Here is a 17,752-nt window from a genome sequence, read left to right as displayed (position 1 = left end):
CTGAATGAATGACGCTGGATCATTAATCTAACTGCGTACAAATTTGTATTTTGCACTTCGTAAGGAATCATGTTTATTTTCTATACTTGATTCTATCAAGCAATTTTTGACGAATACAATAATATAATTAAGCGTAAGTATGAATTATGAGATAAAAATATAATAGAACTTAACCTTAAAATGTCGTATAGGTTATTTTTGTTGTTTAAAGAACAAACATAACGTGATGGTTCGCATTAACTTAAAATCACTTTACCTATATTAATTCTTCGTAGATATCGCTCCAACCACGTGGTTTCATAGAGAAAACACCGTTTAAACTAGGGGGTGGAACGACGACTAAGAAGAGGATTCTCTTCATTAACACATACTTCATCAGTAGCAGTTAATGAATCACGTGTTCATATATCAGCCTTGAACGACTCTCGTCGTGTGTTTTTCCTAGGCTGTTGATTTATACCTCGAGAAAACTCATCGCGCGACCATCGCGGTGTCCAAATAAAAAGGGGCCTTATTCTGGAGGACCAACCCCTTTTACTTACACAGGGTGGCACACCCCACTTTAACCAAGGAGGACCCTTTTTTACGTAACGCTTTTAGAAATCTTGTTTTTCCTTTTTTCATGGTTGAAAGCGGCTTCTTTGACTTGAATTGATTCATCCTTTTAATTTGTAAGTTAAGTTATTGACATTTTGTAAATGGAGTTCTCGTGTTGCTTAATCTTGTGCACCAATGCTAGTTTCTCTTGTTCTAAGTGAATTGTAAGTTTATGTTCATAAATGTTACATCATTTTTACTGGAATTCAAATTTTAAGATCTATCAAAGTTTACCATGTTTCTTAAATTGGCAAACAAATAGAAGATAAGTACTGAATAAGTATCAAATGTTGAAACCTTAGAAAAGTCGGTTTGCAAAGAGATTTCAGACAATCGATTATGCTGACATACACTACACCAATGGAATGACAGAACAGCAATGACATCCAATCAACGAAGATAACCCACCCTTTGCAATTCAATAATGAATGCCACGGTGGAGGGTTGCCCTTCCCTCCCCATTTCCCCCCATTCTTTTCATGAAACCGACGATACGCAGTCGCAGATGGGCGGCGCCTTCGAACGAGAAAGCACCAAAGCGCAGACGCCTTCGATTTCACAGCGTGCTTCCGGTAAGGGTGGCCTATAGAATTCCCCAGGGTGTCTAACGCCCCCGCGACACCAATCGTAAATTATTCAGGTTCTCAAACCCTGCTGTCGACTCGTCCTAATTTATCTTTTTCGGATCCGTGACGACCTCGCCTCGAGTCTAATTAAAATCCGTACCGAAGAAATTAGTTGAATGGTAAGCTCTTGCCTTCCGATAAGGATAGCTGATTGTTAATATTTTCGTATACAGAAAGGTATGATGTGAATTTTCTTGCACTTACAAGAAGAAAATTGACTAGAAAAATGTAAAGAAGCATTAATTAGTTTTCTTCTTCTTTCAGGGATTTGGGTTTTCACTATCTACCTTCGAGGAGTCTTCTTTCTGCATTCTCAATCTTGATAGGAAGACATAGAATTGGTATTAGTGAAGGATTCCGATTTCAAAGTGAAAGTATACTATTTTTATCTCCTTTTCTCTGCTTAGTTTCTTCTTCTGCTTCTTCAATGACAAACGTAAGTTTACGAGTACTTTTCTTCTCAGTTTTCTTCTTGTTCTAACAAAACCATCTAACAATTCCATCTCTTCTTGCAATTGAATATTTCTCTTGTAATTTTAATAAATTATCCACTAACGATTTCGGTTTCTTCATTGGCAAATTCCAGCTGAAATATTTCTTCTTCTTTAGACTTCAACTAGACCAACAATCTCCACTATCAGAAACCATTCCACCGTTCTGAAATAAACCAGGAGAGCGCGGCGGAACTCCCATTCGCCTTCGAAAATGTGTTTACACGGCACTATACACTTCACCGGAATAATTCCCGGTGTCTTTTTGCTCCGTACGAAAACGAACGAGTTTTCCTTGGCGCCTACACGGCCTGGTATTGTGAGGCCACGATTTCGCGGTATCGCCCCAGTAAATTCCATCCATCGGCGGAGGTGGCGTTCTTGTAATTTACACGTTCCGATCTATTTTAATTATTACTGCAGTTCGGTGGGAAAAATTTCATAAATCTTCGTCCCCGAGGTAATTAGCCGGGATACTTTTGGTTAGCGAGCATAAATCCCGCGATTCCTTCCAGGAACCTCGGAACATTGACGATACGAGGTTTACACGGGCCTCAGTGCCTCTCAAGCCTCACAATTTTTAACAAAAAATGTCTAAAGATTGACTCTTTAATAAGTCTTCAAATAATAGGAATTAAAATCGAAAAGAAGAATACTGAAATTAATAAGCTATTACGATTTAACTAATTAATTGTCAATTATTATTTAACTTGGAAGAATTATTAAAAAATGAGATATTGTTATTTTTCTTTGAGATCTGACGATGCAGATTCTTTTCGAAAAGATTCGCTTAGAAGTTCTTGCGATGTGATAAGTCAGGTCATAATTTCGTTAAAAGATCAAAATGAGTTGTCAAATAACGCCAGAGTGAGAGACCCTGTATCGTAGTGCACGCTTGAAAAATGAAGAGACTGCGCGTAAATCGCTATTATAGAGGTTTGAACGTTCGTAGCAATTTTTAATTCGCGGAGACATTTATTTGCTGGACTCCGGTGCAATATAATTCGACACGTTTCCGCTATTTTTACCGTTTCGTGATTCATTTCCCTTACCATTAAAAAGAGTTATGGCCTTCGAAATTCGAAACGTGTTACTGCACCGACACTGTCCGATTTTCTTGTAACCTTTTTAACTTTATACTCAAAATAAATACACACCCTTCGCATATATTTACGCAAGTAGAAGATTAATCGTATTTTATTTCATTCCAGGTAAACACACTTGTGGTCTCCTCGGTGTGATACTTAAATTAATCCGTTCGTACACTTCTCCGTCGTAATACTGAAAGGTAAACGTTGGCTATATTTTACGCATTTTATTGTCAAGGATAAACGTAGTGAAATATTTTGGGGTGAAAAATATTGGGAAAAATTGTTTTTAAATGGTAAAAATACGTTTCATTGTCGAAAGGGAGAAAGTTGGCTGAAGATAATAATCGCCTTCCGTTCTCCATAAATCTCTCCTTGTGAACGATGGCGATAGGGTTGCCTGCACGAAAATAGAGTTTTTTCCTGGCCCTCATAAAATATTTATATGCGCAAATAGTGGAGAGTCGAGTCGAAAATAGGGCTGGTCTGCGACTCGACAAGAAGAAGATATCGATAAGGGATCCGTGGAATTCATTCTTCTTCCTGTTTCTCTTTGTCTTCTACCATGGAAATATCTCGTTGATTTATCTACGAAATTTTCTTCTCCAAAGAAGTAACTTCATCCAAGACTTCAGTTTTAATATTCTTCGATTTTTGATCCGAGATCTCTTCTACTCTAGATACGTTCAAACTACTATTACACTGAAGAAGGAATGGTATCTTCTTTTTTTTAAATAAACAATAACAAAAGTTAATCATTTTTAATGAAAAATTATATTTCTTCTTTTCAGTTATGGTACCTTCACAATTTTAAAATTGAAGGAAGGAAGTGCGAAGAGTTCTGAATTGTTACTAGTGTTGGAGGAAGCTTGGAAATCCTCTCCTGTGCAGCTGTTGAGGCAGAATGCCTGAGGAATCAAAGAGAAGACATCGGTCCTCTAGTTTTAATAGAGAAGTGGACCCATTACATTATCGTTCGAGGAGATCGTTAGTCTTTTTGAACCTCATTTCCTTAACCGAAAAAAAGATTGTCGCTTTTGAAGTAAAACGAGAGTAAAGTGATCATCTAAAATAGAAGAAATGGTTCCCTGAATTTTTCGAAGAAGAAAATTGGATTTACTATAAAAGTTAACAATATAATAGTTAACAATAATCATTTCGTTGATAAACATATGGTTTGATCAAATTTTTCAAGCATTTTTTAATATTTCTTAAGATAAATTTCTCTTTTAATGGATCGATTTTCTAATAAATTTTTAAATACGTATATTAGAAATAGATTTTAATTATGCAGTGAATGTAGTCGGGCAGATCTTTGTCAGAAAATCGTTCCAATTCTGTAGAACCGCCCTCCAAACAGGAAATTAGTTGCCGACAGGCGGTTCGAATTATACATTTCTTAGGAGAGCTGGTAAGAACCTCCTTTTTCTACCTTCCGCCTCAATTTTGTTTCACCAATCATCTCAAAGTAAAATCGTAACTACTTTTTAAATTCTTTCTTATTTATTTAGAAAATGATTCAAAAGTATATAACTTAAATTCGAAACATTGTTAAAATATATTTAGCTACATAGTGTGTTATATTTTGTTAATACAGTATCTAATTTCAGATATCGAGAAATTCCATTGGTTTCCATTTCTCCAGTACTCCATCTTTGCTTACGTTCTAACCCACTGTAAGTTTCTTTTTATGCAACGTTTCTGTGTGAGAGGAGAGAAGTCGTCGACGTGTCCCCTCGACAGCTGCCACCACTGTAAGATCCGGTTCACACGATTCTCCTCACTTGTTGCCCCTCAGTCTCTTCTTTTTACACTTTATAAGAGCGTTCTAAAAATTATATTTGAAACAATAGTCAAATTGCTCCATTCTTTTTTCAAATTTGCAATTACATTTGGTATTAAGATTACTATTAAATACTCGATAACAAGAGTAAACTAACATGAGTGCTCAGACAAGTTTTCATTTTCAGAAGAAGTGGTGGAGCCACCTCATGCGCAGATTTTTTGCAGAGGAGCACTTATCAAGGACGTTTTAATTTACAATACACTCGTATGGGACAGTGTTGGTAGAAGTCAGTAAACAGGAAACACTGTGCGCATTCATTCCTCTCTACTGACCCACATTCGCAGAAGTCGCTATCTTTTCTTCTGCTTCTCTTCTCTACCCTCGAACAATCAGCCATAAGTCAAACCATGGCTCGTTGATCTGTCGTTTCTCGCTGTTCAGGTTCGTACAAACAAATTTCTTCTCCTTGTATCAACCCTCATTTTGAGAGAAAAGTATCACCAGGTCGCTGTTTCATTTCTACAATTGCTATTTTATCAACTGACCCCCAATATGGCTAATTTATAATATAAAAGCTGTTGTTTTGATTGAATAGCATCGAACAAGTAACCAGATAAGTTAATACAAATCAATAACTCGATAAGTCAATGAGGTATGTATATGTTAAAGTATTAAGCTCCTAAATCTACGTTTGGATGATTATAAAATTTACTAGATATATTTTTTTAAATTTGTGATAGAAAACAATTAAATTTATTTAAAAAAAAAGTAATTTCAATGTCTAATTCCCATTCTAACCAACATTTTTTTTTCAAAGGTAACATCGCGACGTCATTGGATCATCCATCTGTCCATCAGATTTCTTCCGCTTCATTTTCGTTAACATCCACACTGAGGCACCATTTTCGACTAATTTACTAATTCGAATCGGAACTAGCGGAATCCCCCGACAGTGTTGGGTTCTAGGAAATACATTTGTACCGATGTTAGAGAACATCGAAGCATATCATATTGTCAGACATGGCTGTGATCCCATTTCTTCTCGTACACTCTAAGAAAGTTCCGACTTAAATCGAAATCTTTAAGTATATAAGAAGTTAATTAAATTACAAGTAAAAATATTGGAAAATTGTAAACACCATTGAATTTGAGTCAATAAGAATATTTTTTAATGCTGTACTTATAAATGATAACGTTAGAACGCGAAGAAGATATTTGATAAATTTATAACAAGGTTATTCTCTGGATGTAAGAAGTGAAATCGAGTAGAAAAAAAGAAAAGGAAGTAGTAGCCGGGACGAGTACATTTATGGGTCGTATCTTGGTAGATAGTATTCATTAGGAACACCGAGTACGCGTCAGCGGACATGGTAAAAAAAGACTGGAAAAAATTATTCAATCTACATTCGTGGGAAGTTCAGGCCTTCAATGGTGTTTACAAATCAATGCAGTACTTCAAATTGGTTTGATGCAAATCTTTCAATGAAATATTAAACTACATGTTAAGTTTCCTTTATAATATTAAAAACATATTGAGAAAAAATACCAATGATACTAAAAATAAAAACAAGATATTAGTCAAATTTTCCTCTCTTAATTATTTCATACGGTTATTGCAACCTTTTCATATGATAATAATAATGTAATTATTTGTATGAAATCTTATAAAAAAATAGCATTTCGATATTAATGTTTTGTTTTCCTTAAATTCGTGGAATTTTTTCGTATTTTGTTGTACAGTAAAATATGTAGTGAAGTTGTTAGAGAATAAAACACGATAGTTGTATATCATCATTTTTCTTGACAAATTTCAGGGACTGTCAGACCACTATTTTTCCCCTTTCTGGTAAAAGATGATCGATTTGTAATGGTCAGGTCGAAGGGAAATGTCTGAAAGGTCGGAACTGCGTACATACATGGAGCTCAGGTCAATGTCGAGACGACCACCACCTTACACACACGTCGATAGAAAGAGGTTCATGAACTCACAGAATGGCTCCACAAAGAGAAAACAAAAAGGTCTTCTTCATCTGTCCTATTTTTCTTTTACAATATAATTCAGATATTTCTTATGTACATTCCTTTACATCTGTTTTAAATTTTTTAAAGGTACATATTCCAATTTTTCTTTACAGACCAAGGTCTAAATAAGATGAAATTAAATAAAGAAGACAGCTCACCACCAGTGGTAGTTAAAGATGAATGTATCAAATTTCCAAGATGCAAATGCTTTGTCTACTGTATTAGTGCACTTCTGCTATTCTTCCTGTGTGTGATTTGGATTCACCTAGTGTTCCCTTACCCTATGCATGCTTCTTGCATTATAAAATGGTATTTTAACTTTTAAAAGCTTATATATTTGTGAAAAATGATATTATTATTATTATTTACTAATACTTCATCGAAAATATTATCTTTTTTGTTAAATTTTCTTCATTATAGATGTTCTATACTCCATGTGTCTTCAGAATTATATCACTTATGTTTAGTACTTTTCAAGCAAAATTTTACTGTATTAAATGAAGCAGTATAAATGTTTTATCTGCAATCCTAAAAGTTTGGGAAAAATGTTTTAAAATAACATCTACTCTGCACACAATCTTCTGCATAGAGAAACTCAATATTGGCCAGCAATGGTGAGGTTCGTATATTTTTCTTTGGCTGGACGACACCGCTTGAAAAATATACGAGCTACACTTTTCAAGCCCACGAAACGTCGCGCGTGTTATTTCGGTGCTCCCCTTTGAACTTCCACGCTGCGAAAAGACGATAATAAATTTTCTCGAATAAAACAGTTGATTTGAAGTTAAATATATTTTACCTAGTTCCATAGACAAATAGTAATTTTTTCAATTCTCTTTAGTAATCTTTTTCATTAGTCTTGTATTGAAGGGAAAGGATTAAAGTAGTTTGGTTCTTTTATGGTAGGAAATTTGGAGATCCTTGCATATATACTATGCAGAAATTTAGATCTCAAATACTGAATTGGTCATCTTGCATGAATTGTGGACCACATGGTAGCAAATGCCTATATACGGTAAAAGACAATGTTAATTAGAAGTAAATTACCGCATATTACAATTTTTAATCATATTTATTTTTGGTTCATCTTATAGCTGAAACAACCAAAACCAAATGAGAATAATGTAATTAGAGCCATGCATCTTTCTGCAAATTTGAAAACCATGGAAACGATAAAAATTGACTTTAAAGAAATTAACAAAACTTGCCTAGCAACGGTATGTTCACTTATTTAATGAATGGAAAAAGATCATTGATAAAAACCGCTTTTTTTCTTATTAAAGGGCGAATCCGTATCAAACGAATGGTTGAGGATATTCGATTACAGCACGAACTATTGTAATTTGCATAATTTAGTAACTGAAATTGGTTTTGATAGAAGTCCAAAGTTTTTGGAACAGACAAGCAATGCAGTCTGCACACAATACAATATGGCGGTTTGTGAGTAAAGAAGCTACTGACTCTTCATTATTTTTATTTAATTAGTATTTGTGAGTATTTTTAAATAAAGCTACAAATAGATTTTAATACTTTTATTATCATTAATTTTACAATGTGAGAGTTTATAAAAATAAATTACAATCATATTTAATACAATTTGCCTATAAAATTTGTTTTCCTCAAACAACTATAAGTATAAAATATATCGGAGAATATATCACTAACAATCAGTTATCTAAATTATACAATTCTTATTTAGTCCCCCCAATTCATAATAAATATTAAATATACAACTTTAATTTCTTTCATTCGGTAACATATTTGTCTTTTAATATCCTTCTTTGACCTTTTTAAGAAAAATTACGCATATTTCTTATATTGAACAGGCAGAAGGCGACTTTTTAAGGCACGGTATTAATGTTAAAATCGCGGACAATTATTAGATTCAATGAAATTCTATTGATAAAACATGTAACTGTCCGACTTAATTGACTAAAAATATTACATTTCACTTTAAATAGTCAATTAATTATAGATAATTTCAGTTAACTTAATGTAACAACCTATCTATCATGTCTATACAATTTTTCAGTCACCCATAATCGAGGTCCCAGCAGAATGTCTGCCACAAAAACTTTGTCCACTTCTTGCATTTAACCGACATTTTCTGCCGCTTCTTGTTATAGCGTTACATAGAATTCTCGTAGTGTGTAATGGAGTAACACTAAACAAAAACATTATTTTTGTTAATTCAAGATTAACAAAATTCAATATTTTATTTTTGTTTAATATTTTTAAACTTTATATACCTCCTGGAAGGTGATTGATGAGAATAAGAAGATCTACTATTGAAACTCTCCACTTGCCTTAATCTTCGTCTTAAATCATTGGCATCAATTAAATTTTCAAAATCATCGATACTTTCGTTTCTTTCGTCCATGAAGTTTGAGTGCTCGAAATCAGTAACATCTTCAGACATGCTCGGGAACTCTTGTTTGTAGTCGCAAATAAGGTCTTCCCGAGTTTTCTTTAAAGGTATATAAGAACAAGACAGTTCCTCACGTTGCACCAAATTATATCTACTCCATGAAGCTGCTGACTGTATCAGGGAACTAAATTTTTCTGAAAATTATAATTAATTATCTTAATGGAAAAGATATAGTATAAATAATTTTTGAACTTACGAATACATCGATTTATTTGGTAGGTAAAGAAGCTGTAAAATTTCCAGACACTTCTCTTCAACTTTGGATAAAAGGATAGAAAAGAGATATGTAATGATTGATTAGTATAAGAAGATGAAACATATTCTTGTACAGCACCATTTGCACGACCATTTTGATTGTTGATTTGAGTAACTGTTGGTTGCATTTTTTTATTTGCTGGACCACATAAACGTTGAATTCCAATCATCAAGAAATGCACTAAGAAATGAAAATATTCAGACTATAATAAAAGTATTCGTTAAAATTGTTGTTTTTCCTGCATAATACATACTGATTGTAATTAAAAATATTAATACGCTAATTGATATAAAATCTAAACAAGCATCCATGCCATGTTTTAAATAAGATATTAAGTTTAATGGTACAATTCCAATAATGATGATTCTAGTTAATAATGGTGCATTAAGGAATGCTGCAATCACCATAGCAAATAATAAGTAAACAATGTGCAAGCTTATACGATACATTCGATACATTTGTTCTCCTGAAAATTAAAAAAATTTAAGTAATTATTGTTTATCATAGTCATTTTTTATTATCAATGTTAATAATATCTTTCAAAATTCTAATTACCAGTGTCACCAATGTAATCAGTCAACCAATTAAGCTTTTCGTCTATTTCTACGCGCATGTTGTTTGTTATATTCCAAATATATTGAATAGTATCATTAATTTGATTTAATTTTTCTAAAGTTTGTTCATAGTGGACAAGTGCTTCTTCGTGTTGTGCAAAAATTCGATTTGTACTAAGTTCTATTTTATTCCAAATCAATTGTGCATGTTCTTGAATGTTAGACAAATCCTCAAGTATTTCTTGATGATTCTCATTACGTTCAATAGATTGCTGCTCCAAATTTTTATGTGCTTCCTCTACAAAAAATTTAATTAATTAAATGATTACTAAATATTTCCATTTTGGTTTATTTAGTTAACTACCTAATTTCTTTTTGATGTCATCTGCCATTGCTGCAAGTTGTGTGTGTCCAAGTCGAATCAAAGCTTTCTCATTAGTCAATTCTCTTAGATTTGTTGTTACGAGATTGTGAGCTGATGCTTGTGCATTTTTCAAATGCTTTTGTTGCTCTAGTAATGCTTTATTACCTTCTGATAAAGATGCTAGAGCTTCTATAGTCTGTTCTTCGAGGCGATTTTGACTTTCCTGAATTAATATTTAGCCAGTGAAGATTTTAAGTCAATAAAAAAAGTAAACCAATAAAGATTTAATCTGAAAATATTTTTTTTAATACAATACAATTATTTTATATACTCACTTGCAAGGAACCCAGTGTTTTGATCTGTGTGTGCACAGTTTGCATTAATTTATTCACACTCAATTCAGTAAGAGCACGAAATTGAGTACTACGAGCTACATAACAAACAGCTCTAGCTCTGTTACTCATTAAATGATATGCATTCCACATATCTGCATCCATTTCTGTGGTACATTGTTTCAGTGTCTGAAAATAATAAAAATATGCTCACTTTATATCACACTAACAAAAAAGATGTTTGTATTGGTTTTTTTTAAAAAATATATTTTATTGCTTTACATCTGTATATAAATAAATAAAATACTTTTAACTTTTTAAAGTATATGCAATTACTAATCATGTCAGATTCATATGTACATTGAGAATGTGCCTTATATTATGAGACTCTAAACTAAGGAGACCTTAGTGGTGGTCTCTGTATTTTTTAAGTGGGGGAAGTTTCAAGTCTGAACATGCTCTCAATTACCCTTCCTATGTGATTTCATATATAATAAAATATGATATATATTTGGTATATACTATATGCTCTTTTTTAGTGCATACTACGAATAATAAAATTAAGTGCTTGAAATTTGCATGTTTAAATTAGTTAAACTAATTATTCTAAATCATTATAAATTAAAGAGTCTACATTTTTTAATTTTATAGAACAATAATGTTTAGATACTCATAACATACATATCAAAATTTAAAAATTTTGTACAAGAGGATGATTAAATTTTACCATTTCATCAGTACATGGAAACATTTTCCTGCCTTCTACTGCTGATTGACAATTCAACAGATTAACACTTAATTTAGCAAGTTCTTCCTCTGTCATCTCAGAGCAAGAAGTCTTAATTTTCATAATGACTTTGTGTTGGCAAGTTTGTAAAGGTGATGACACTTGAATGTCTGTAAACTTTGCAGCTTCTTGAAGGAACTTTTCATCTTTAGTCATTGATTCATATGGAATTGAAATTAATGGAACACCATCTGCTACTAAAACAGTGGTATCATCTGTATCCTTGCCCCATATCCATCCAAATAATGAGGCAGAAACACTTTGGAAAATTATTAACATGCAGAAGAAAATTAACAAACGCGCATGCACCATTTTGTATTAATGTTCCTGAAAAGATTGTGAAAAAATTCCATGTATATTATTCTATACAATTTTCTCTAATTGCCTTAAACGATTATTATGCATGTGTTACCTACAATGAAAATTAAAAGAATTTACCTTCCAAGTAATATCGAGAATGAATGAATTAGATTAAAATTTTAATAAAATGCCAAAATTAAAAATATCTTTCGTAATGCGTTATCAAAAGTAATGAATTTTTGTCATACACGTTATTATTATGATCACTTCACTACCTAAAAGCGGTGAAATACTTTTGCCGTTCAACAAATAGATTATTGTCATACATGTCATCAAAAGTTTTGTGCTATTAGTAAGTGATAAACGAAAATAATCACATCACAGATGAGATTTGATGACAAGTGTTTATTTCTTCACTTCGGAATTGTAGTTTATAACGGCCATAGCGCTGCAGTGTAACGGCGGAAAAATTTTAAAAAGAAATTTCATAAAACACTTTTGAATATTCGATTAACCTCGTTACGATTTGAAAAATTACTAAAATTTATTATAATAACTTCAATGAAGTATTTACCAAATTATTATTTTAATTAACAATTTTGTAAAATAAGTATGAATTTAAGCAGTTTGTATCTTTTTACATTATTGAAATATCAACCTATCAGAGGTTCGTTCTTATCTGCGTCTTTGCGTTATTCTTTAAATAAACCAATCAGAATGCTTCTCAACTAACGATTATTCCATAGATTAATTCGCGTCATTATAAGTACTCTAAATTTGTTTTTTCATAACCTTGTTAAAAAGTAAACACTTCTTTTATTTTTAATAGTATCGAAAATATATTGATAGATTTTAAAACATATTGCGCTCAATTTTAATCAATCAAAAATACAAGCATTAATTAATATTAACATTTTGGCGAATAATTTATAGGTATTAAGTAGTGTGCACTTTTCACGATCAACTTTAAAATTTAAGTTGTATTATTAAATAAAATATGGAATTCAGTAAATCCTTTTATTATTTTAAATAATGCAAATTTTGGTGCATTAAAAACTGAATTTCAGTACATAAATTTTCATTATTAAAAACTAATAACTATAAGAACTAAATTATTTTAGTAGACTATTTTCGACAGCTTTAAAATCGTAATGGTTATTTCTAAATTATCTATACTAATCACACTTAATCCAAAAAAGAGTCGATTTTACACTATTAGTATACAGAGCAACGTTCAAATGTCATGTGTAATTTAATCTTAACTAACCTCACGCTGTTCTCGTTAAATCGGAGTTATTTTTGGAAAATTGTGCATATGATAAAATAGGTCCTAAATTTTATTGTATAAAACAAGAAGTAGGAATAATAAATGATATGTATGTTATTTATCATTATATATTTACAAGATGTAATTTACAAATTACGTATAAATTTTTTTTTAATAAAAAAAATTCAAATCTACATTATTTCTTTTCAGGAAGTACTTCGCTAATTCCATACATTCCCGCCAATAGTCTCCCATGTGATGTTGGTACAGGTTCTTTTGGCGCCAAATATGGTCCCTTTTCATCCATGTATACATATCTAAATTTTCGTCAAGAATCTATGTTAATTATTTTATATAAATTATAATTAAAGCTTTTATTTTTTAAATTCAACTTCCAAAAATAAAAATTTTTTAATTATAATTTTCTCTTTCAAATTTTACTAAAGTATATGTAACATAGAGAATAGATTCTTATTAAAGGATACGGTAATCTTAAAACCCAATAGGCACTTTGTGATAATTTTATGGGTTCGTCACAACCAGTAACAAAAATTGGACAAGGTGGAGGTCCAGGTTGTACTCTAGGATTTAATGTAACGTGAACAGGTGCTTTTGGCGTTACCACGTGAATTCTCATTAACTGAGCTATTAAAGGCTTTGTTTGTCTAAAAAATACAAAATTAATTTAGTATTTGTTTATATAATATTTTATATAGTGTTATAATATGATATTAAACAAATAATATAATATATAAATATACTTTTTTTAATATTCACATACCTACAAGGGCATGGAAAATAAAGTGGCATATCCACAGTACTGGAAGTAACTTTATTTCCACTGTCTTTCACAATCCCATTTCCAGTAGCCTTCAAAACCTTATCTGGTGCAGATGCCATGAATCTATGTCCTCGTGGACATTCGTATTCCACTCCTACTTCTTTCCCACCTTTTGATTTCCGTCCGCGAATAGTATTCATATTTTGGAAATTCTTTCCTCTGGGGCAGTAGCCATGAGTTCCATGATCACCTATGGTTGGCCACAAAGAACCTCTTTCTTTTTGATGTTCTAATCTGACAAAGAATTGATTGGTAATAATTAAATATCCCATTTACTGATAAAAACAAGTTATATTTTCTATTTAATTACCTTACAGTCACATCCCAAGGTAGAAGAAAGGCAGAAGTAGGTAAAACACCAGCTTGATGTTGTAAACCCAAATTATGAGAATATAAACTACTTGGGCCAAGACAAACTAGAGACCAACTAGAAAACTGTGGCAATAAACCAGCTGGTGATTCTGTATGCAACATTCCTGGTAGATATTCTGTTGTTGAAGGTTGTCTTACCAGAGATTTCTCTATAAGATTTAAGAATATTAACATTCTTCTATGATATATAATAATGTAATGAAGTTTTGTATAAGAGAATTACCTTTTGCATTTTCTGCATCACTATCAGATACTTCTATGACGACTTTATGTGCATCACTAGGTGTTAGACTAGTTTTACTGCTGAGCTTAAGAACATCTTCACTAGTTTCACTTGTTGTTGCAGACTGTGAATAAAAAGTACCATCTGTAGTGTTAACTCCTAAACTACAAGCCTGAGTATTTCCTTGAGGCGTTGGGGATTCTCCATGACTGAAAGAATCTTTCCGTTTGGTAGAAAATAACTGTGCAGGCCTGCAATAAAAATATGCTATCATTCAAACCCTAAAAAAAATAGGAAAAATAATATTTACCTATAATTATGTGTACTTGGTTGGAAAACTGGAAACTGTATACTCTCTAATTGCGCGCAACCACATTGTTTAGCCAGTATTTGAAAATAATCATAATTAGCCTGCCTCAAGCTAAAAGGGTCCTCTCTCGAACCTTGACAACGACCACAATTGCAGGCACAAATATATCGAACGCCACTACAATGCTCCCTAATTGGCAAATCACTGTAGAATAATAAAATAGCCCATATTAAAATTATATACTATATAAAATGTACATAATGGAAAATTATGATTTCATTTTTCCATTGAAATGTAGTGTGCGGAAAGAATACGGGATTTATTGCTCATAATCTGCCTACTTTCTCTAATATAATTCAAGACAGCTTTCATATTTTCATTATTAATTGTAAATGTCGCATTTATAAATCAGATCAAATAGCATTGCATATAGAAAGAAACTAATAGAATACATTAAAACTGTATGAGATAATATGATATGAGGCAATATAAAATATTTACATAGGCATAGATTAAAATATTATGTTATCAATTAATATAAGATAAAAACTGTGGTGACGTAACCTATCCTACTAATATATTAGTGTATGTCACTAGAAATATAAAATTAAGAATTTTGAGAGTTTTAAAGACAAAGTGGATCTAACAATCAGAGTGTGTGTTTTGACCCTTTGCCGTTCCACACACCAATTTCCTGGTTCTGCACTATACTTGTCGCTATCCCTTTGTTCTGCCTGCTCCCCACCACCAGCACCTTCACTTCCGCCTCTATGTATTGGGTTCGTACAAGGATTTCCTGTTAGAGACAGCACCTCGCACATCTGTCTACCAGATCTCCAGTGCTTTTCACATTCAGCCTGCAGTTTCTCACTGAATTCTTCAAACAAAGGACCTCTAGCATGCATCTCAAACACTGCCATTGCATGAGCCAGTTTTGTTTCATGGTATGCTCTAATATAAATATCAGAAGATTAATTTACACAGGATTTTTTTAGGAGATTGTAAATAACTTCACTTTATACCTTGTATAGTGTTGAGGCAGGTTCTCTTGGTAAGCTTGGAGGGCTCGTGGGAGAACTTTACTACACCTGCTCTTGCTAAACTTCACATCAGTGTCTAGCAAGCTATGTAAAGTTAATAGTTCTTTATCTGTTCCATGGATAAAGTAGTCATATACTTTATTTGCCACTTCGCAAAACATTGTAACACTAGGTATCTAATCAAAGGAAAGAAATAAAATTCTTATATAGATACATTCTTAAAAGTTAAATCTTAAAAAGAAAATCTTGAATCTAAAATACATTATACAACTGACCTCAAAATAGGCAGGTACAGAATGTCTTCCAACATTATCATCAAAACCCCTTACAAAGGCCAGATTTACATGTTGTTGTAGAAATGATCTAAAGGAACGAATTTCTACAAATATATAAGAAATTGCTGTTATTTCTATAAACTAATTTCAATTCAATGATTTATTTACCATTTTCTGTATCATCTATTTGAATATTAGAATCTTGGCTAGCCAAACTCCTTGAAGTACTGCCACCAGAACTAACTTTGCAACTCTGTATGAGTTTTCTTGCCATGTAACCCAAAATATCTCTGGATTCAGTCATACCCGTATGTACATAAACAAACTCTTCATTTGCCGGAATTGCAAATAATGAATTTGAACTACAAATTCATGCACATATTTTTTATATTATATTGAACAATTTTTAAATTTCATAGTCAGAATATGTTTTTACCTAATATTTGTTACTATACGATTTTTTCTTAATACATGGTATATCTGATCTTCCAAGGAATGTTCTAATTTTTTTATGTTAGCCATAGTGACAGTATCTTGAAACACAGCAGGACAAGTTTCAAAATAGAATAAAACACGTGGAGAGCAAGGCCTAACATTCAATACCCAATCTTTAGGCAAGCTGTAAATGCAACTTAAAACATCAGAAAGTTGCGGTGATACCTTTTGTCTAAAAATTAAAATGGATTTATAAAATCAAACAATATCTTTTAGATAAAAAAAAGAAAAGGAATATGTACCTCACATTATCCATGGCTCTAAATAAATGTACATAACTGTAGTCAAATGTGTGAGTTGGATGAGTAAGAATAATAACATGTGATATATGAAACAAAACAAGTAGTGCTCTAGCATACTTGTCTCTCATATGTGCCCATACACTGAGGAAATCCTTACAGTCCTGTTTTTCTACAAACTTATCATATTCTATTAAAAGGGTATGTGTGTCTAATAATCCTCTTAAATGCAAATATATAATTCTATCCTTAGAATCATAATATCCTTCAATCTCACACTAGAAATAATTTAATCTATTATTTTCATGCAAATTATTTTGGTGGTTTCAATGTGTTTTTGAAGATTTTCATACAAATGATTCCGTGTTCACTTCTGGTTCATCCAGGAGGTCCACTTGCAGAATGGAACTGAGCATATTGGTTTTGCATCCTTTTGCACGATATTGTGATTTTCCAAACACAGATACAACTACTATCTTTTTATCTGTTTGTAAGAAACTAAAAAAGAAATGATTAAACATCATTAATAATATTTAAAAAAGGAAATACTTATATCCTTTACTTAATTTTACATTAATTAAATAATTGCTTTCAAGAAAGGACTATTATGTGATCATTTTTTATTAATTTATAAATTAGTGGAATTATTACTGAATTTAAACAACTTTTTATGTATTAACGGAAATAAATTATCTTTATCCAATTACCTTTCTGTATTGCATGGAAGACGAAACTTTTGCGGTCGCATTATATGTTTATTTTAGTAATACAGAGGTTATGGTATGGCATACTCTAAATATTAGACAATTCAATGTAATACACTTTAATATACTTATAACAGATCAGACTGAAGAATGTTATTAAAGACGTGAATATTCCGTTATTATGTCTTAAACAATTTCTTTTTTAATAATATTTGTATTTTTTTAAATAATTTTATTTAAGAAATATTGTTAATTAATTAAAGTCATTTTTGATGTTACTAACATATAAACGTAATTAATTGTATAAGACAAAATTTATAAATATTTGTAGTTAACAATTTGCATACCTGGGATT

The 17,752-nt window shown here is 31.7% G+C and overlaps 3 protein-coding genes across 4 annotated transcripts; 1 reads left to right on the top strand and 2 right to left on the bottom strand.

Moving 5' to 3' along the window:
- The first annotated feature begins 4,963 nt into the window (after positions 1–4,963).
- On the top strand, positions 4,964–8,058 carry LOC108549906 (uncharacterized). The gene is made up of 6 exons (XM_017903476.1): positions 4,964–5,029; positions 6,403–6,607; positions 6,730–6,919; positions 7,517–7,625; positions 7,705–7,827; positions 7,894–8,058. The coding sequence occupies exons 2-6, from the start codon at positions 6,475–6,477 to the stop codon at positions 8,056–8,058; spliced, it is 720 nt and encodes a 239-aa protein (XP_017758965.1). The 5' UTR covers positions 4,964–5,029; positions 6,403–6,474.
- A 261-nt stretch (positions 8,059–8,319) lies between these two features.
- Positions 8,320–11,924, bottom strand: LOC108549917 (protein brambleberry). 2 transcript variants are annotated; one of them, XM_017903492.1, is made up of 9 exons: positions 11,907–11,924; positions 11,272–11,658; positions 10,548–10,733; positions 10,213–10,435; positions 9,850–10,146; positions 9,548–9,760; positions 9,235–9,474; positions 8,860–9,172; positions 8,320–8,774 (listed from the first exon to the last, which is right to left on the bottom strand). In XM_017903492.1, the coding sequence occupies exons 2-9, from the start codon at positions 11,641–11,643 to the stop codon at positions 8,639–8,641; spliced, it is 1,980 nt and encodes a 659-aa protein (XP_017758981.1). In that variant the 5' UTR covers positions 11,644–11,658; positions 11,907–11,924; the 3' UTR covers positions 8,320–8,638. The 2 variants fall into 2 exon arrangements, with proteins under 2 accessions (XP_017758981.1, XP_017758980.1); XM_017903491.1 differs by lacking the exon at positions 11,907–11,924 and adding an exon at positions 11,770–11,823.
- Positions 11,925–13,094: 1,170 nt separating this feature from the next.
- Positions 13,095–17,453, bottom strand: LOC108549918 (protein SMG8). Its single transcript, XM_017903493.1, has 14 exons — positions 17,401–17,453; positions 17,047–17,191; positions 16,697–16,971; positions 16,396–16,626; positions 16,128–16,321; positions 15,960–16,063; positions 15,667–15,860; positions 15,356–15,595; positions 14,645–14,848; positions 14,335–14,585; positions 14,050–14,260; positions 13,680–13,973; positions 13,384–13,563; positions 13,095–13,215 (listed from the first exon to the last, which is right to left on the bottom strand). Exons 1-14 carry the CDS (start codon positions 17,439–17,441, stop codon positions 13,095–13,097), a joined length of 2,685 nt encoding a protein of 894 aa, XP_017758982.1. The 5' UTR covers positions 17,442–17,453.
- Positions 17,454–17,752: the final 299 nt, after the last annotated feature.

This window comes from Eufriesea mexicana, unplaced genomic scaffold, assembly GCF_001483705.2.
Source record: "Eufriesea mexicana isolate 0111107269 unplaced genomic scaffold, ASM148370v2 scaffold2340, whole genome shotgun sequence".
Lineage (NCBI taxonomy): Eukaryota > Metazoa > Arthropoda > Insecta > Hymenoptera > Apidae > Eufriesea > Eufriesea mexicana.
This window is presented reverse-complemented; position numbering and strand designations above follow the sequence as displayed.

Bases quoted from the DNA above. Each gene is read 5' to 3' on its own strand.
- LOC108549917 (XM_017903492.1), bottom strand. From the start codon at position 11,643: ATGGTGCATGCGCGTTTGTTAATTTTCTTCTGCATGTTAATAATTTTC. The intron at 10,436-10,547 runs GTGAGTATATAA...ATATTAATTCAG, and splicing joins AAACACTGGGTTCCTTGCAA to GAAAGTCAAAATCGCCTCGA. The intron at 10,147-10,212 runs GTAGTTAACTAA...AATTTTTTGTAG, and splicing joins TGACATCAAAAAGAAATTAG to AGGAAGCACATAAAAATTTG.
- LOC108549906 (XM_017903476.1), top strand. From the start codon at position 6,475: ATGTCTGAAAGGTCGGAACTGCGTACATACATGGAGCTCAGGTCAATG. The intron at 6,920-7,516 runs GTATTTTAACTT...CTTTTATGGTAG, and splicing joins GCTTCTTGCATTATAAAATG to GAAATTTGGAGATCCTTGCA. The intron at 7,626-7,704 runs GTAAAAGACAAT...TTCATCTTATAG, and splicing joins GTAGCAAATGCCTATATACG to CTGAAACAACCAAAACCAAA.
- LOC108549918 (XM_017903493.1), bottom strand. From the start codon at position 17,441: ATGCGACCGCAAAAGTTTCGTCTTCCATGCAATACAGAAAG. The intron at 16,627-16,696 runs GTACATATTCCT...TTTAATTTTTAG, and splicing joins AGAGCCATGGATAATGTGAG to ACAAAAGGTATCACCGCAAC. The intron at 15,861-15,959 runs GTCAGTTGTATA...TCCTTTGATTAG, and splicing joins CTGTACCTGCCTATTTTGAG to ATACCTAGTGTTACAATGTT.